This window comes from Hemiscyllium ocellatum, chromosome 3 (genome assembly GCF_020745735.1).
Source record: "Hemiscyllium ocellatum isolate sHemOce1 chromosome 3, sHemOce1.pat.X.cur, whole genome shotgun sequence".
NCBI lineage: Eukaryota > Metazoa > Chordata > Chondrichthyes > Orectolobiformes > Hemiscylliidae > Hemiscyllium > Hemiscyllium ocellatum.
In genome coordinates this window covers 138,517,135-138,538,091 of record NC_083403.1, presented here as the reverse complement: position 1 = coordinate 138,538,091, position 20,957 = coordinate 138,517,135, and the positions used below count along the sequence as shown (strand labels likewise).

General features: G+C 39.8%; 1 protein-coding gene across 5 annotated transcripts in view; it reads right to left on the bottom strand.

Moving 5' to 3' along the window:
* Positions 1 to 20,957, bottom strand: part of LOC132834733 (pumilio homolog 2-like) — a 125,350-nt gene that overhangs the window by 90,763 nt on the left and 13,630 nt on the right. For all 5 annotated transcript variants that reach the window (XM_060853702.1, XM_060853712.1, XM_060853719.1 and 2 more), the window contains exon 3: positions 10,698 to 10,766. In XM_060853702.1, the coding sequence (XP_060709685.1) occupies positions 10,698 to 10,766 (69 nt within the window). The remainder of the gene's footprint in view (positions 1 to 10,697; positions 10,767 to 20,957) is intronic.

Genomic DNA, 20,957 nt, shown 5'->3' with positions numbered 1-20,957 from the left:
CTCAGTCTATGTTACTGGAATGTAGAGTTTAGGGCTGACGTGGTAGCAGGGAAAGTGCTCATATTTATCACAAATAATCATAATTCTTACTGGAACAACAGTGTAAGGAAAATGTTGGACTCAACTACGAAATGCACTCTTTCTAATTCTGAGAGTCTCCTTACAACTCCTCAAAATGAAGAAAACAACCATTTAGAGTCAGAGATGTACAGCATGGAAACAGACCATTCAGTCCAACCCCTCCATGCTGACCAGATATCCCACACCCAAAAATACCCAGCATCTTCACATTGGTAGCAATTAAAATGCACTGCTATAAAGTGAACTGACTTTTCTATGGCTTGCTATATTTCTACTTAGAAGAGTAGAATCAAGACAAGCTTACAGAATGGGAGACTAAGCCATACAGAAAAATATATAAAGTTGCATCTAATAGAGGTTTCATTTCTTCCTCAGTAAGATCTTCTCAAATGAGAAAGATTCAGATACTGCCCTTTCAAGATGGTCATGCATGATCCAAAGATAAGATAACCTTTCAACATTTTACCTTAAATAAGGCTTTATTCTGGATGCACCACTGTTCTTGAATTGAAGGAAGCAGCATTCAATTCCCAAAAATACAGCTTCAAAGCCTACATACAGAAAAAGAAATGAAGGATAGGTAGACTGCTAGCTCTATGTGGAAGCTGAACCTTTTCAACGGTGGTCAAACTTAGATTATCTGAAGTATCCCCGTAACCGTTCAACCTGATGAGTGCAATAAATGTATTTTAAAAAAGTGAATTCAACTGGAAGCAGGGACTCAAAAATCTGTGAAGGAATCACAAGCTGCACAAAAGTGTGGAAAGTCTATCTGCAATTTAAGATTTTTGTCACTTCATAAGTAGACTATGCTAATATTTTCCAGGTAAATGCAATAGAAAGGATTCGCAGTCCCTTGATCAAATCTGCTAACATTTATTTCTGAAATTAAAATCAGACCGAGCATTTTCTTCCTTTGACAATAATAAGTTGTTTGTTTGATGTAAATCTTGTATTCTATTGGGATAGAAAGCAAATATTATGATATTTGCATTCGATGGCAGGAAATTGTGAGGTTAATCCCAGAGCCTCCTATTACTAAACAATCTTTAATGAAACCCTTTGTCGCAGGAGAGCTTGGTGGAATAAAAACCTGACCACTTAGGGACTGGTCTATATACATTCTTAACAGTACTTCAGATAATTAGATAATGATCGATATGGACTTCAGTAAGGTGTTCAACAAGGTTCCCCATGGGAGACTGGTTCACAAAGTTAGATCTCATGGAATACAGGGAGAACTAGCCATCTGGATACAGAACTGGTTTGAATGTAGAAGACAGAAGTTGGTGGTGGAGGGTTGTTTTTCAGCCTGTGACCAGTGGAGTGCCACAAGGATCCATGCTGGGTCCACTATGTTTCATCATTTATATAATTGACTTGGATGTGAATATAGGATGTATAGTTAGTAAGTTTGCACATGACAACAAAATTGGAGGTGTAGTGGACAGCAAAGGAGATTAATGGGAGTGCAATGGGATCTTGATCAAACTCTCCATCTGCTACTCCTCAGCTCATTGGCCCATCTGATCAAGATTTCACTGCACTCCCATTAACCTCCTTTGCTGTCCACTACATCTCCAATTTTGGTGTCATTTGCAAACTTACTAACTATACCATCTATGTTCACATCCAAGGGCGGCATGGGGGCTCAGTGGTTAGCACTGTTACCTCACAGCATCGGGGACGTGGGTTCGATCCCAGCCTCGGGCGAGTGTCTATGCGGAGTTTGCAAATTCTGCCAGTGTCTGCGTGGGTTTCCTCCCACAATCCAAAGATGTGCAGGTCAGGTGAATTGGCCATGCTAAACTGCCCATAGTGTTAGGTACATTAGCTAGGGGCAAATATAGGGGGATGGGTTTGGGTGGGTTACTCTTCAGAGGATCAGTGTGGACTAGTTGGGCCAAAGGGCCTGTTTCCATACTGTAGGGAATCTAATCTAATCTAATCAAGGGCTTATGCCCGAAACATCAATTCTCCTGCTCCTCTGATGCTGCCTGACCTGCTGTGCTTTTCCAGCACCACATTTTTCCATACACAAGTAGAAGACAGATTGAAGAATATATTCTTTCAAGAATAAAGTAATCCTGTAAGACAAATCACCACCTCAAAGTGGAAATGAGATAGAAATTACAACAACGTCCCAGAAACTACAATTATAATTACAGATAAAAAAAACTGCAGATGCTAGAATCGAAGGCAGACAAGCAGATGGCTGCAAGAACACATTAAATCATGTACATCAGGTGGTGGAGAAGTCAACCTTTTGGGTGCAACCCTTCTTCAGGAATGGGAGTGAGTCCAAGTAGTAGGGGGGGGTTGGTTGAAGTAGGGATAGATGAACAACGACAGAAGGTACAACCTGGTTGATCAATGGAAGGAATGAATCTGGTTAGTAGCTGGAAGGAGGGTGCATCATGAGGAATGGAAGGGAGGAGAGGGTACTGGGAAAGGAGTCTGAGAACCGGATGGGAGGTTATTTCAATTTCAAATAACTTACCTTCCCATCCCCAACCACCTTCCCGAACAAACATTATGATAATCAGGTTACAAACATCATAGCAAAGTCCTTCCATTGTTAAAGATGGATCATTACAAGTATTGTTGTCATCAAGATGTTTATACATCTTCTTCTGTTCAGTCTTGGCACAGCATTGATTTAGTCTGCATTAAAGTTGCTAGAAAACTGATTGCTTTATGTATATTAAGTAATAGTCTGGGGCAGTAAAATTATCTAAAATCAAGTCCTGTTAAGTGACCAGAGACTGTATGCCTCTAATTGTGCCCAAATTGCTTAGCTGGAAAACTGCAAAAAATTGCAACTGATACTGGGAGAGATTTGGAGGCGTCACAAGACTCCGCGGCCTATTCATACACCACACAGACTTTACTAAAATTGAACTCAAAATCTATGTGCTTACTAAAGTTTGCATGAAATGCAATTAAGAAACAGAATAAATTAACCATGTAGGAAGAATTATCCATTTCATAATACAAACTCGCTAATGCTTACAAAAAGCAGCAAAAAAAAGAAAGTTACAGCCCAAAATGACACGCTATAATAAAATTTAAATCAAATGTTATATAAGATGCCCTCAAACCTTTCCACCCATAGATCACTTAGGTAGGGGAAAAAACCCCTGCATGCAATCTACCAGTCCTTTCGCTTGCCTCTGCAAAACAAGTTCCTCATAATGAATATTAAAAATGACATTACTTTCGATGAAACACCAGTACAGTGACATGCGCTTCAAAGCTGGGCTTCATGTTTTGCCAGTTCTCACTCTTCTAAGTAAGCACCAAATGCTTAAAAGTTCAAACTCACAACTCTATGTTGCTGGAAATGGCTGTAAAAGTTTTGCAGCTCCATGGATGAGTCCAGGATACTCACTCACTTGGAGCAGACACTCATAACTGGCTTTGACCTAAAAAACAGGCGGATGGTGGCCCATCAAACATTTCTTGCTGAACACCAGCTTCAGGGATTTGCATTTTGGACTAGCTCACCCAGAGGACCATACGACACTTCGAGAACTACTGATCAAGATGTTTCCCATCCCAGAAATATCTACACGAAAGATGGCATCTCTCAGTTATTCCCGTAATAATTTTAAATGATTAAACAAAAATCACAGGAGACTGCTACGTAATTACCAGTTTCCAAGATATTACTAATGCCTCCAGTAAAGACAAACTTTCATATCTTCAGGATATTTCAAAGTGCTTTATAAACAATCAAATACTCCTGAAGAGTGGTCAATATCGAGATGTAGAAAATCTCAACAAAATCTATTCATCACTACTTGATATTCAATACCATTACCATTGATAAAGTCCCCACTATCAACACCCTGGAGGTTTAGCACTGACTAGAAACTGAACTGGACCAACAACTGGATCTAAATACTGTTTTCAATAGCCAGTTACAGACAAACAATTCTGTAACAAGGAACTCACTTCCTGACTCCCAAAAGCCTGTCCACCATCTGCAAAAACTCAGGTCAGGAGTGTAATAGAAAACTGTTGATTTGTAGAGCCAACAAAACTTGACAACATCCAAAGCAAAGCAGCCCACTTGATTGGCACCTTATCCATGCCTTCAACAGTGAAGTAATGTGTACTGACAACAGGATGCGCAGCCGTAACTCAAAGTTCTTCTAAGAGCAACCTTCCAAATCCGTGACTTCTAAAACCTAAAAGGCTCGAGTTGTAGCAAGTGCATGACAACTTCACCACCAAGCCATATACTATCCTGACTTGGAATTAGACCTCTGTTGCTTTAATGTCACTAAGTCAAAACTGTAACAGCATTGTGGGTTTTCCTACCTCACAGCGATTGCTTTAAGAAAGTCGTTCACTACCACCTTCTCAAGGTTAATTAGGGATGGGCAATAAATGCTGACCTAGTCGGTGATGCTCACGTGCCATGAACAAATTCAAAAGTTTAGAAAATGTGGCAGTCAATCTGTAAATAGAAAACCCCACAAACTAGAATGTGACAAATGGTCAGATTGTATGGTTTAAGCGTGAGACACGAGTAATAAATATTGGCTCAGACACTGGCAGAACGTTTTGCTTCCCTTTGAATAATGCAATGGAATATGTCATGATAAGTATGCAGCTTGCACAGTGGAACTTCAGGGCAAGTGACCCGAGAAATTTCATGCCAGACAAAGGTCTCCCAAAGGGGTAGTGGTAGAAGCAGCCATGTTCAATGCTATATTAGCATTTCGGATGATCATAATAATCCAATTTATTTATCTTCTTTTCTGACATTTAAGCTAATGGATGAATTGCATGTAAAAATAAACCTCTCAGTTCTGTTACTAAGGGGCAGCAAAATTACCAGGCTATTACATTCAGAGCTAATACACTTCAAACTTAAGGATTTCAACCATAACATCAATAACTAAGGCCTACAAAATGACATTATCCATCAAACGGAATTTAAAACTGAGCTTTAAAGAACTTCAAGAACTAAAAATGCAAATTTCTTTTTCCTGATAATTTTGCAACATTTTGCGACTGGCAGCTTGGTACTGTAGTTTCCTCACAGCCAACCCAAACAAACTAACACAACATAATTAGATACTATATTAGGAATACATCAAAATAACAGGAGATGAACTTTTGCATTAAGTTAATAGGCAAAAAGATCAATCGTGTTAGGGGATTCTGTAGTCTGAGGTAAAGACAGACGTTTCTGTGGCCAGCAGAGAAAAAGCAGAATGTTGTGTAGTTTCCTTGGTGCCAGGGTCAAGCTGGTCTCAGAGAGGGTGCAGAATGTTCTCACGGGGAGAGGGGCCAGCAGGTCATTGTACACATTGGAACCAACGACACAGGAAAGGAAAAGGTTGAGATTCTGAAGGGAGATTAGCGAGAATTAGGCAGAAATTTAAAAAGGTCCTCAAGGGTAGTAATATCTGAATTACTCCCAGTGCTATAAGCTAGTGAGGACAGGAATTGGAGGATAGAGCAGATGAATGCATGGCTGAGGAGCTGGTGTATGGGAGAAGGATTCACATTTTTGGATCATTGGAATCTCTTTTGGGGTATAAGTGACCTGTACAAGAAGGACAAATTACACCTAAATTGGAAGGAGACTAATGTACTGGCAGGGAAATTTGCTAGAACTGCTTGGGAGGATTTAAACTAGTAAGGTGGGGGGTGGGACCCAGGGAGATAGTGAGGAAAGAGATCAATCTGAGACAGGTACAGCTGAGAACAGATGTGAGTCAGTCAGGGCAGGCAAGGACAAGGTAGGACTAATAAATTAAATTGCATTTATTTCAATGCAAGGGGCCTAACAGAGAAGGCAGATGAACTCAGGGCATGGTTAGGAACATGGGACTGGGATATCATAGCAATTACAGAAACATGGCTCAGGGATGGGCAGGACTTGGCAGCTTAATGTTCCAGGATACAAATGTTAAGAAAGGAAAGAAAGGGAGGCAAGAGAGATGGGGGAGTGGCATTTTTGATAAGGGATAGCATTACAGCTGTGCTGAGCGAGGATATTTCTGGAAATACATCCAGGGAACTTATTTGGGAGGAACTGAGATATAATAAAGGGATGATCACCTTATTGGGATAGTATTATAGACTCCCCCAATAGTCAGAGGGAAATTGAGAAACAAACTTGTAAGGAGATCTCAGTTATGTGTAAGAATAATAGGGTAGTTATGGTAGGGGATTTTAACTTTCCAAACATCTACTGGGACTGCCATAGTGATAAAGTTCAGATGGAGAGGAATTTCTTAAGTGTGTACAAGACAATCTTCTTTTTCAGCATGTGGATGTACCTACTAGAGAAGGTGCAAATCTTCACCTATTCTTGGGAAATAAGGCAGGACAGGTGACTAAGGTCAGTGGGGGAGCACTTTGGGGCCAGTGACCATAATTCTATTCGTTTTAAAATAGTGATGGAAAAAGATAGACCAGATCTAAAAGTTGAAGTTGTAAATTGGAGAAAGGCCAATTTTGACGGTATTAGGCAAGAACTTTCAAAAGCTGATTGGAGGCAAATGTTCGCAGGTAAAGGGACAGCTGGAAAATAGGAAGCTTTCAGAAATAAGATAGCAAGAATCCAGAGAAAGTATATTCCTGTCAGGGTGTAAGGGAAGGTTGGTAGGTCCAGGGAATGCTGGATGACTAAAGAAATTGAGGGTTTGATTAAGAAAAAGGAGGAAGCCTATGTCAGGTATAGACAGGATAGATCAAGCCAATCCTTAGAAGAGTGTAAAGGAAATAGGTGTATACTTAAGAGGGAAATCAGGAGGGCAAAACGGGGACATGAGACAGCTTTGGCAAATAGAATTAAGGAGAATCCAAAAGGTTTTTACAAATATATTAAGGACAAAAGGGTAACTAGGGAGAGAATAGGGCCCTTCAAAGATCAGCAAGGCGGCCTTTGTGTGGTGTCACAGAAAGGGGGGGAGATACTAAATGAATATTTTGCATCAGTGTTTATTGTGGAAAAGGATATGGAAGATATAGACTGTAGGGAAATAGATAGTGACATCTTGCGAAATGTCCAGATTACAGAGGAGGAAGTGCTGGATGTCTTGAAACAGTTAAAGGTGGATAAATCCCCAGGACCTGATCAGGTATACCCGAGAACTCTGTAGGAAGCTAGAGAAGCGATTGCTGGGCCTCTTGCTGAGATATTTTTATCATCGATAGCCACAGGTGAGGTGCCAGAAGACTGGAGGTTGGCAAATGAGGTGCCACTGTTTAAGAATGGTGGTAAAGACAAGCCAGGCAACTACAGATCGGTGAGCCTGACCTCAGTGGTGGACAAGTTGGTGGAAGGAATCCTGAGGGACAGGATGTACATGTATTTGGAAAGGCAAGGCCTGATCAGGGATAGTCAACATGGCTTTGTGCGTGGGAAATCATGTCTCACAAACTTGATTGAGTTTTTTGAAGTAGTAACAAAGAGGATTGATGAGGGCAGATGTGATCTATATGGACTTCAGTAAGGCGTTCGACAAGGTTCCCACGGGAGATTGATTAGCAAGGTTTGATCTCATGGAATACAGGGAGAACTAGCCATTTGGATACAGAACCGACTCAAAGGGAGAAGACAGAGGGTAGTGGTGGAGGTTGTTTTTCAGACTGGAGGCCTGTGACCAGTGGAGTGCCACAAGGATCGATGCTGGGCCCTCTACTTTTTGTCATTTATATAAATGTTTTGGATGCGAGCATAAGAGGCACAGTTAGTAAGTTTGCAGATGACACCAAAATTGGAGGAGTGGTGGACAGCGAAGTGGGTTACCTCAGATTTCAACAGGATCTAGACCAGATGGGCCAATGGGCTGAGAAGTGGCAGATGGAGTTTAATTCAGATAAATGAGAGGTGCTGCATTTTGGGAAAGCAAATTTTAGCAGGACTTATACACTTAATGGTAAGGTCCTAGGGAGTGTTGCTGAACAAAGGGACCCTGAAGTGCAGGTTCATAGCTCCTTGAAAGTGGAGTCACACGTAGATAGGATAGTGAAGGTGGCGTTTGGTATGCTTTCCTTTACTGGTCGGAGTATTGAGTACAGGAGTTGGGAGGTCACGCTGCGGCTGTAGAGGACATTGGTTAGGCCACTGTTGGAATATTGCGTGCAATTCTGGTCTCCTTCCTAGCGACAAGATGTTGTGAAACTTGAAAGAGTTCAGAAAAGATTTCCAAGGATGTTGCCATGGTTGCCGGATTTGAGCTACAGGGAGAGGCTGAACAAGCTGGGGCTGTTTTCCCTGGAGCGCGGAGGCTGAGGGACAACCTTATAGAGGTTTATAAAATCATGAGGGGCGTGGATAGGGTAAATAGACAAAGTCTTTTTCCTGGGGTCGGTGAGTCCAGAACTAGAAGGCATAGGTTTAGGGTGAGAGGGGAAAGATATAAGAGAGACCTAAGGGGCAACTTTTTCACGCAGAGGGTGGTACGCGTATGGAATAAGCTGCCAGAGGATGTGGTGGAAGCTGGTACAATTGCAACATTTAAGAGGCATTTGGATTGGTATATGAATAGGAAGGGTTTGGAGGGATATGGGCCGAGTGCTGGTCGGTGGGACTAGAATGGGTTGGGATATCTGGTCGGCATGGACGGGTTGGACCGAAGGGTCTGTTTCCATGCTGTACATCTCTATGACTCTATGGTACAGCAAGATAAAATAATCAACTGCATGCAAGATAACAAACAAATATCAGTTAATTATTTCCCTAGCTTGCCTGTTGATATCAAAAGATGATTTAACATCCAAAATCTTAGATCGTACTTCTTGATGTTTGGAACTGAAAAACATTTAGATGAAATGCCAGAGGAACTTCAGGAACCCCAGATTCTCTCTGAAAACAAAACTTATGAACGTATAACACTAATATCCGTCTTAGTTAAACACTGCTTTTGTATAGTTTTTGTGCACACTTCCTCTCTACCCATTCCCTATGGCTGATCGTAGTCCAAGGGCAACTTAACTGCCTACGTCTACTCAATTCATTTCCAACTTTACCTATCAAGCCAACTATCTTCATATTCAAAAGTACCCATGCACGAAAGGACAAAAGTAAAGTATGCTACTTAAAAGCTCTATTTTGCAGAATACACACTTTTGCAAAAGGTGCTGCATATGTTGACAAGTCAACATGTCTCTGCAGTATTGAAGTGTTTTGCAAATTTTATGCACAATTTACAATGACAAACTGCAAGCTACCACATACCAAAAGGATTGCTGACCACCACCACCTACCTACCTACCCCATCTACCACCATTTCCCCCATGCCGGGGACCATCTGCACAGGGGTGTCTCATCTGTCTAAAGCTTGCACGGTCAATCCAAAAGAAACATTTGACATCCACACTCCAGGTTCTGTATACAAAGGAGTCTGAAATTTCATTCAGCATCTGATTACTTAAATGGCCAACTGCCTCCGCAAAATAAACATACATGAAATATGAACTAGCCAATCCCACCCCCACAAACATGAAAAATATCGTGGGGCCGGACTTAGGATTGCTGATGTCTTCCATCATTTTTGCTGTGAGAAAGGGGTTGTATCCATCTGGCAAAAAATCTAGGCCATATTCTTCAAATCAAAGCATCCTGTCCATCTCTGGCTCAGGTTTTTGATTCTTTGAACTCAACACTCTCTCTCCCTCCACCTTCCTTAACAACCACTTCCATATAAACCAAGATATCAACATTCACAGACATACCGCCAACTTTGCTATTCTCTCTGTATTCATTTGATTGTGTCTACATAGTATTCACCACAAATATCACTTACCCAATTCTGTCTGCCTCTGTCTGCAGCTGGTAGAAATGGCAGCTGTGACCTGCGTAACTACTCCCTCAGCAGACCCTTACATAATGTAACATTTTCACTCTCTCACTTGGCATGACTGTTTTTCTGGTCTTCCTTGCCCAAGGATGAAAAAGAATTCCAAAACTTGTTTTCTCTACTTTCTTATAATTCTCTTTTTGTACAAGTCATTGGCCAAGCCTCAAGGTCACTCCAATAATGTCTTTTTCTTTAAGCGATTACATTTGAAGATGGGGTCAGTTAGCTCAGTTGGTGGGATGCCTGGTTTGCAATGCAGGGTGATGCCAAAAGCATGGGTTCAATTGCCATACTAGCTGAGGCTACTATGAGGGACACTCGTCCTCAATCTCTCCCCTCTCCTGAGGTGCGATAACCCAGAGCTTAAATTACCACTCGTCAACTCTCTCTAATAAGAGAGAGCATTACGGCCCTGTAGTACTATAGCGATGTTCTGCCATGTACCTTTTCCTACTTAAAAGCGGTCATAAAAATTCAAGATATTGTATTCTTCAGGTTTCCTATTTACTCTAAATACTTAACCACTTGTTGAAAGGGTTAAATATCACTTTGAAATATCATGAACTACAAAAACAAAATAAATATTCCATTTTGAAATGATTATCTCTATGAAGTTCCAAAGCCATTTTAAAAATCATTAGTATGGAACAAAGGCAGAATTTTACTTAGGATATGAGTACTCAGCTCTGTGTCCACCTAGTGCAAATAGTATTGTGAAAGTCAAGTGCATTATTTTTCAGAGTCAAGCCTGCAATTCATAACAATATCACATTTTAGCCAACTTACTTCTCCCATTCCCCGGCCCTCCAGTGCAAGAGCTTGAAAGTCATGATTCATCTCATTCACAGATCGAACCTGTAGGAAACATATTTCTGTTAATAAAGGAACCATGTTACCCAACAATGTAGCATTTTTTGTGTGAAGATTTTAATTTACGAGACTTAACATTTGGCAAAGTTGAAAAGAAACATTAAATTCATAAGTGGTAAAATGATAGCTAAAGGAAGATTAGAGCCAACTCTGACAAGAAAATGCTTTAGTTGTGGAGAAATTAAAAGAATATTACAAGAGGAGGTTGTCAATGTCATAGTAAGGGGGGAATAGAGGAAGTGGATAGGGTAAAAGCAGATCTACCTAAAAGACTAACAACAACTAAAAGCAGAAACGTCAACAGATGGGATGCATCCTAGCTTACTGAGAGAATGGGGCAAGTATGGAAGAGGAAACCTGTTTCTTGGAAAGACATGAGTTGATGTCTGCCAGTAGGGATTTGTCATTAGCAAATACTACCTAATGAACTTGATTACATTCTTCGAAGTCATAGAGAGGGTAATCTGATTGAGGCTGTGTATTTGAAAAGATCTTTGATCAAGTACAAAAAGCAATACTTGTTACTTGCTCATCTGATTAAAGGTTCAGCAGCATCATGGAGATAAAATTAATAAAGGAAAGTAACAACATCCAGAATAAGGTGGGTGAACTTGCAGCATGAGTAGGCACTTGGGATTTTGACGTTGCGGCCATTTCAGAGACATGGATACAGCAGGGACAGGAATGGTTGTTGTAGGTTCCAGGGAAGGAGGAAGGTGTGGCATGGCATTGTTAGTCAAGGACAGTATTAAGGTAGCAGAAAGGATGTTTGATGAGGACTCATCTACTGAGGTAGTATAGGCTGAGGTTAGAAACAGGAAAGGAGAGCTCACCCTGTTGGCAGTTTTCTAACAGGCCTCTGAAAAATTCCAGAGGTGCAGAGTAAAGGATTGCATAGATGATTCTGTATAGGAGCAAAAGTAACAGGGTAGTTATTATGGGGGCCACACTGGATTTGGTACTGGGTAATGAATCAGGCCAGGGGTTAGATTTGGAGGTAGGTAAGCACTTTGGTGGCAGTGAGCACAATTTGGTTACGTTTATTTGAGCAATGGAAAGGGAAAGGATATAACGCAGGTCAAGAGTTACAGCTGGGGGAAAGGCAATTATGAGGTGATAAGGCAAGATTTAGGATGCATAGGATGGAGAAGGAAACTGCAAGGAATGGGCACAACTGAAATGTACAGCTTGTTCAAGGAACACACTGCGTGTCCTTGAGAGGTACGCATCTGTCAGGCAGGCAGGAAGTGGTCGAGTGATGGAACCATGGTTTACGAAAGAAGTTGAATCTCTTGTCAAGAGTAAGGAGGTGATTTATGTAAAGATGAGGTGTGAAGGCTCAGTTAGGGCACTTGAGAGTTACAAGTTAGCAGGAAGGACCTCAAGAGAGCGCTAAGAAGAGCCAGGAGAAGACATGAGAAGTCTTTGGCAGGTAGGATAAAGGAGAACCCTAAAGCTTTCTACAGGTATGTCAGGAATAAAAATGACCAGACTAAGATAAAGGTCAGTCAAAGACAGCAGCGGGAAGTTGTGCGTGAAATCCGAAGAGAAAGGAGAGGCAATAAATGAATATTTTTCACAGTATTCACACAGAAAAAAGACAATGCCATCAAGGAGAATACTGAGATACAGGCTATTAGAGTATATGAGATTGAGGTTCGTCAGGAGGTGGTGTTAGTGATTCTGGCAAGTGTTAAAACATATTAAGTTCCCTGGGCTGGTTGCGATTTATCCTAGGATTTTCTGGGAAGCCAAGAAAGAGACTGGGGAGCCTTTGGCTTTAATCATTATGATATCATTGTCTACAGAAATAGCGCCAGAAGACTGGAGAATAGCAAATATTGTCCCCTTGTTCAAGAAGGGGAGTAGAGACAATCCTGATAATTACAGACCAGTGAGCCTTACTTCGGCTGTGGTTAAGTGTTGGTAAGGATTATAAGAATTAGGATTTATAATCATCTAGAAAGGAATAATTTGATTAGGAATAGTCAACACAGTTTTGTGAAGGGTAGGCCATGCCTCACAAACCTTATTGAGTTTTGAGAAGGTGATCAAACAGATGGATGAGAGTAAAGCAGTTGATGTGGGGTATATGGATTTCAGTAAGGCACTCAATAAGGTTCTCCACAGTAGGTGAATGCACAAAATATGGAGACATGGGATAGAGGGCGATTGGCTAGCTGTAAGAAGACAGAGGGTGGTAATTGATGGGAAATGTTCATCCTTGGTGGAGTGGGAGGGGGAGTTGAAGTGGTCGGTCACAGGCTAATGGAATTGTTTGGTGCATGTGTCCCAAAGATGTTCCCTGAAATGTTCCGCAAGTGGGCATCCTGTCTCCTCAATGTAGAGAAGACCACATCAAGAGAAACGGACACAATAGAGGTGGTGTTTGGATGCGTAGCAAAATCACTGATGTGAAAAGACCCTTGGGGGCCTCAGATGAAGAAGGTGAGGGAGGAAGGTTTGGGTGCAGGTTTTACACAGTTTGTGGTGGCAATGGAAGGTGCTGGGAGTGAAAGGTAGATTGGTGGGGTGTATGGGCCTAACGAGGGAGTTATAGAGGGATTGGTCTCATATCATAACATTCAAGGCTACAGACTAGTGAGGGCAAGTGCTACTAGTGTAGGTCATAGAATATTGTCAGTGGTAAAAACTCAATGGGCCAAAGGGTCTTTTCTGAATTGTATGAACCCATGAAACCCTGGTTAATCTGCAGAGAACAAAATCGATAAAACCTACAGATGCACCATTTCAGATAACTTCTAATAAGCATTATGTGGTAATCAATAAAACATACTTTCTCAATTTTTGGGCCTCAAAACACAAATACATTCAAAACTATTTCAAAGACTGAACTCTAAATGTGAATTCAGTTATACTGAACAGGTGGATCAACAAACTTACCAAAAGGGTAAGGTAAATTCAAGCACACTGTAAGAGTAATTTTCCACAAACTTGCCAATTCAATTAGCATTGCATGAAAACAACAAAAAAAATTTAATCCTGATAGTTCAAGAATCAGTAAATGGCAGAAAAGACATATATAAAAGTAAGTATTTTTTTCTCAAAATTTGCACATGTTCCAAAAAAAGTCCCATCTACCTATGTTTAGTCCATATCCTTTCAAACCTTTCCAAGTCCTCTAAATGTTGTAACTATACCTGCATCCATCACTTCCTCTGGAAGTTCATTCCAAACACTAACCAGTCTTAAAAAAATTGCTCCTCTTGTCCTTTTAAACTCTTTTTCCTCTCACCTTAAAAATATGTTGCCTGGTTTTGAACTCCCCCACCCTAGGGGAAAAGACCCTTCCTAATTACAGTATCTTTGCTGCTCAATTTAATAAGCTTCTATAAGGTCACCTCTCAATCTCCTACGCTTAAGTGAAAGAAGTCCCAACCTATCTTTCATTCCTGGCAACATCCTGGTCAATCTTTTCTTAACCCTTTCCAATTTAATAACATCCTTCCCAAAACAGGGCCAGAACTACACAAGTACTCCATAACAGGCCTCACCAACATCCTGTACAGCCTCAACATGATGTCCCAACTCCTATACTCAAAGGTCTGAGCAGTGAAGCAAGCATGCTAAACGCCTTATCCACCTTGTCTACCTGTAATGCAAATTTCAATGAACCTCTAGGTCTCTCTCTTCTACAACATTACCCAGAACCCTACCATTTACTGCACAAGGTTGGCTCAACATCGAGGGTTGAATGTTCTATGTTCTAACTCCTGCCCTTGTTTGTTTTAGCAAAATGCAATAACTTGCATTTATCCAAATTAGACTCCATCTGCTACTCCTCAGCACATTGATCCAATTGGATCAAGATCCCTTTGTAATATAAGATAACCTTCTTCACTCTCTCCTTTACGACTAATTTTGCTGTCGTCCACAAACTTACTAACCATACCTCCTATATTCTTATCCAAATAATGTTTTATAAATGATAAAAAAGTGGACCCAGTACCAAACGCTGCTGATCACAGGCTGAGTCCAAAAAATGATTCTCCACCACCATTCTCTGTCTCCTACCTTAAAACCAATTTTATATCTATTTAAAAGGTTGGAACAGAGAATAATTGAGAAGAATTCAGAGGTCCTATAAGCACCAAAGCTTTACTTCCTTTTAGCTGAGAAATATATTGTCAAAGCTTCAGCATCATTTCCTAAAACACATGAAATTTTCAATTTTAAACTAACCAATCAGTATTGGGTCATGACATGTTCAGCTTAAACATTAGAGAATCTACCAATGGCATTCACAAATTGCAAAATACATATTTCAGATTGGGTGGTAAAATAGGGAAATAGTTTATAATCTTTTCCCAATTTCATCAAGCCACCACATTGTCAAGATAAATTTCTGCATAGCCATCTTTTGTGGTCACCTGCAGCAATTTGAAATTAATATGCCAATTCACGCAGACTTTTTTTTTTAGAAAGTGAGTTCCACATTTCTGAGAGAAGATACTACTCAGAGGTTCCTCAAATGCGTGGAGTCATATCGAGGCCCATTTTATGAACATGTGACTTACAAATGTGGTCCTGTAAGGGTGTAATTTAAAATTTTTATTTCACGTATTTTTCTAATCAACCTGTTCAGCGATGTTATTCCACACCTCTGAAGCAGGTGGGACCTGAACCCAGGCCACCCATTCCAGGGGTAGGGACACTATTACTGCGTCACAAGAGGGCCCGATGCGTAATTTGAAATGACTCAACATATGATGGATTGGCAGAGTGCCGGGATGCCAGTTGGAAAATGGTTAACAGGGAAAGTATTTATATTGAAATGTTAATCACAGCATTTGTTTTGCCAGCTACTTAAGTAAACACCATTTTGGATGCATCGTTTTATTACAGAATCAGAGGCATCATAATTAGTTGTTAGGGAAGCCACTTTGTTTATACTGCAGACTGGTTGTCACATTATACTTCCTTTAGACGCTTTTCCTTAATACTGATTCAACAATCGAGATGTAATCTTCCAACATTATAGAATCCATTCTTCTAATCACAGTTCACTGCGCTGAATTTTTAACTTTTTAACTACATAAATGCTATCTGACTGGAGATTTTCCTGTTTTTATTTCAGACTTACAGGATCAGCAGTATTTTGTTTTTGTTTCATAGGATCCATCCCATATACCCTCGGAGATAAATTCCACAACAGTATCCGCAGCCTAGATATGATCATGTGACTAGAAACCCAGTAGTACAAGATGGAATGCTATTTACACTTTTTTAAAATTAGCTCATGGGATGTGGACATTGCTGGCATGTAGTACACATTTCCCTAAACAGAAGAAAAACAATCACTGATATATAAAAGGTAGATTAGGGATCCCCCACAACCAGAGAAAACAACAGCCTGTCCCCATAGTAATATGTTGGTCCAATAAAACAACAGAATCCAGATGTAATTAATTGCATTTCTGATCATGAAAGGAACAACAGGCACTGTCATTAAGCATATACCAAATCACCACGTTCATTTAAATAAAGAATGTCTATGAAGCTCACATTTTTCTGCTTTTGTGAGCAAGACAAAAAGCAAAATTTGCAATTTTGTATTGACTTCCTTGGTTGCTGAACCGTTGTAGATACTTAAAGACATATTATGACTGTCACTATACCTGTGGCTGGTCAGCAAATTCTACTGGACAATGCTTTATAAGAGACACTAGCAACTTGTTCCTTTAATAGGTCTCAGCACTGCTAAAAGCTTCACTGTATCGGATTCCTTTTCTATCAAAATTTTCTCAAACCCACATTTTGTCTTAACTAAACAAGAAGTTCAATTGGTATGTTTGGATCACTTGCATAAATTGTCCAGTTTTTAGGTTACATCCAAGCTTTACTACACAGATGGGAGAAGTCACATGTTTACATATAACTCAGATTCCATTTCACAATTATTCTACAGCATTTCACAAGTCTGAAGTACTTTAGATAGCCGTTTACTAACAGCAAAACTGCACTGCAACTTTTAACACAGAAGGATACTTGATTCAACTAGCCAATCTTAATGCTCCATACAAGCTCCTTTCATTCCTCTTTAATCCATGTCTATTCCTTTTACCTTGACATGCTTAAGATGGCTTTCTCCTAAAAACATATACCTTGTGTGTCAACTACAAGTTAAGCTATTATTCCCACTTAAGTTCCACCTGAAGTATCGCCTGGATACAATGGCAATATATGAGTGACCATTGTTTATGTTTTCATCTTTTGCAAATCTAAATAGCAACCATTAACAAATCTTTCATTTCTTTACAAGGGTTTTTGAAAATCCAGGAATTTTATCATATTACCCTTGTCTTATTTCTGTTACTTCTTTAAAGAATTCAAATTAAGTTTGGTCAAACATACTTTTTGACCAGAATATATTTGATTTCTAAATGTTTCTTTAGTATAATTTTCAATAAAGATTCCATCACATTTGCTATGGCCAAGCTAATTTGAATTTTAAGTTACATTTAACACTAGCAGCTTGCCAGCCCTCCAGCAATATGCTTTTCTAACAAGTTCTAATGTGAAGAAATAGTGTGTCTCTTATCTTTTCAATATATGTGCAGACTACAGCCTTCTGCATCAATGGTACCCCTGATTTCAATCTTAAATATAATAATTTGTTGTTGGTTTTCCACTCTAATGTCATGTTTCTCTGTGGAGAAAAGGAAGTGAGTTTCCACAGAATGTGCAACAACACTGAAAAAGGCCATTCAGCGCAACTGTTGGGCAATTATGCCTAAAGCTCATATAGCAATGTGCATGAACTCAATTCCAGGCCTCTGCTATGCAGAAATCCATAAGGCACATATGCACAGGACAGACACGAGATTAAAAAGGGAATCAAATGGGGACAGAGGGGAGAGATTTGGCAGAGACAAGGGAATACTGGTCAATGACGGCAACCAGGGCAGTCTGGACAGATGTACTCTACCTGTTCTCTCCTCTCCCACTCCCAACCCAGTCCTTTCCCAAACCCTGCCCATTCACTGCTGCATGCACGAATGCGTAATTGGTCCCGATGACAGCAAGTGCAACATAAGGTTTTATCTAGTAGAGTTATGCCTTGACAGTTCATAGTTGCTTATCAATCTATTTACTTGTAATAAATAGCTCCCATTCAGTACAAAAACCTGGTTTGTGTCATCTGTTAGCCAGAGTCCATCTTACGGGTAAGTTAGGGACTTTGCATACTTTGATAAGAAAATTTTATTTTCATGGCGACTCTGGGAATTATAGGAGCCTGACTTCCAACACGCTCTGCAGTGAGGCATGACTTTATTCAAACTAATATCTCTTTAAAAAGTTAAATAAATTACTGTGAAGCAGTAACAATGTTATTACTGATTCAAAATGTACACTATAACTAGATTAAATCTAGAAATAATAAACACCAATGCAACAATACTCACTTTCTATTTTAAAAAGTCCCTGTTCCAGTTAAAATGCTCATAACAGTCTAGAGTTGAAGCTCTCCAAATAAACTTCCAAGTAGAAATTACCTTGGTTTTCCAGTAAACCATTACTCGGAGCCAATAAAACATTTTAGTTTATTTAGTATTTGTAGGTGATAATTAATGAGCAAAAGTCCAAAACTCACCATAAATGGGCTTTGTAGAATACTCCAACTCAAAAATTCTCTTTTCCTACTTGCAAAGCTTTGTACAATATAGACGCAGTCCCAATATCTACTTTTAAAAAATGTATCAGGAACCTGGCTGCTTGCATTATATTAGTATTTGCAACCAGTTAATCTCTAAAACAAGAGACAGCAAAGGTCTCATTGATACCATAAGTTTACAGAGAAGTACTTTCAACTTCTCAATACATAAAACTATCAAGTGTTGGAAAAACCCATTTGGCACACTAATGGTATTTAAGGAAGTAAGTCTGGCAGTTTTACCAGGCCTAGCCTGTATGAGATGCCAGATCCACAATCATGTGGTTGACTTCTAACTAACCTCTGAAATGGCTTAGCAAGCAATTCAGTTCAAGGGCAATTAGCGACAGGTAAGAAATGCTGGCCCTTCCAGTAACTCCCATACTCATGAAAGAATAAAACAATACATGTACAAAACACAATCATAATAAAAGGACCAAATCGAAAGCATCAGGTGTGACTGAAAAAACTCCCAATTATTAGTTTGATTCCATTTATCCTCACTCATCCTTCATCATAAGACTATAAGACATAGGAGTGGAAGTAAGGCCATTCGGCCCATCGAGTCCACTCCGCCATTCAATCATGGCTGATGGGCATTTCAACTCCACTTACCAGCGTTCTACCCGTAGCCCTTAATTCCTCGAGACGACAAGAATCTATCAATCTCGGCCTTGAAGACTTTAGCGTCCCGGCCTCCACTGCACTCTGTGGCAATGAATTCCACAGGCCCACCACTCTCTGGCTGAAGAAATGTCTCCGCATTTCTGTTCTGAATTGACCCCCTCTAATTCTAAGGCTGTGTCCACAGGTCCTAGTCTCCTCGCCTAACAGAAACAATTTCCTAGCCCATTATCACTTCATGCACAGAACACTGAGTTGGCCTCAAAGAACATGGAATAATCAAAATAAAGGAGGCTATTCATCCAATCTCTCAGGTACTGCATCCTGGATCCCAAATATTAATTGCTTGAATAAACCATACTATTACAAAACACAAGACAATTATTGACATAACCTTCAAATTCTCATAAGGTCAGCATACTGCATGTCATTCAGAACGAAGTACCAGGGGGTAGCTTAGGAAAGTTACAGCTTTTTGTGGAATGAGGTCCTCTTCACCCAGAATACAGAATGACAGTTAAATTATTGTAACTCTGTAACTTGAGTTCTTGAACAGCTCTAGTTCAGAGATGAAGCAGTCTTACAGTCACAAAAGGTAAGAAATGCCCCATTTTACAGAAATATTTTTGAAGTGTACTCAGTAGACATCTTGAATACAAGGACACCTGCACTTGTAAATCAAAACGTTGGTCTCCAGGGTGGCTGCAATTTACAGGTTTCAATGTACCACAATTGATTACAAATATATGTTTTAACTGATTTTATGATTCTGCCAATATCGCTTCACTAGAGTATCCCCTGCAATATAAATGCCTGCCAAAATTACTTTTATAGATTTATAAAGTGTTCTCAAATCGTGTGTATGCTTGATCATTATCATTAACTCATTAAACGTGCAAACTTTCTTGTTTTTTCCTTTTTATATTATTTACTCCTCTTTTGGTATCTGATGAAATTAAAAAATGCAGGTGGAACATGTTTTCAGTCCAACGGCTAAAATCATGGTTTTTGAACTCTTCAATGCCCTCCGACTCGAAGCAGAAGTCTTACTGCTTTCCATTCTTCAGAAAAGGTTTCCTCCTGGTTCTCAAGTCTAATCAAAAGCAAGCAACTTTCACCTTTGTGGTTTGCCTGCATAGCTCTTCACACTTTTTTTGTAATTCTGTATAAGCAGCTAGGTTTGCTACTGAATCTCTTAACAACTAAAGGTTTGAGTTATAATCGCAGGTTAAATAGGCTGGCAATTTTTCCACTAGAGCATAGGCGGCTGACGGGTGACCTGAGAGAAGTTCATAAAATAATGAAGGGTATAGATAGAGTTAATGGCAGTTGTCTTTTCCTAGGATGGGGAATTTCAAGGGTAGGAGGCATATATTTAAGATGAGAGCAGAAGAGATTTAAAAAAAAGACACAAGGGCATTTTATTTTACATAGAGGGTGGTTCACACACACAATGAACTTCTTGAAGAAGTGGCGGATATGGATACAATTATAACATTTAAAAGACATTTGGATAAGTACACGATTAGGAAAGATTTGGAGGGACATGGGCCAGGAGCAAAAGGGTGGGACCAGTTTACATTGGGATTATGTTCAGAATGGACTGAAGGGTCTGTTTCTTTGCTTTCTGATTAGATAATTATAATTCTTGAGCCCCTATAAATTTTAACCACCCATAATTTCAGTATTACTATTCTACTTGGGAAAGTTCTTGAGCATTTCTTGCACATTTTTATGAAAGATTGTGGGGCCTCTCACACCCAATTTCAAAGATTTTTCTTTCAATTTGATGAACATTATCAGTACTTATCTAAACCTTTCCTATTTCTTTCGAAACCACTGCACACAATTTATTTCCTCCTGCATTCAAACCAGAC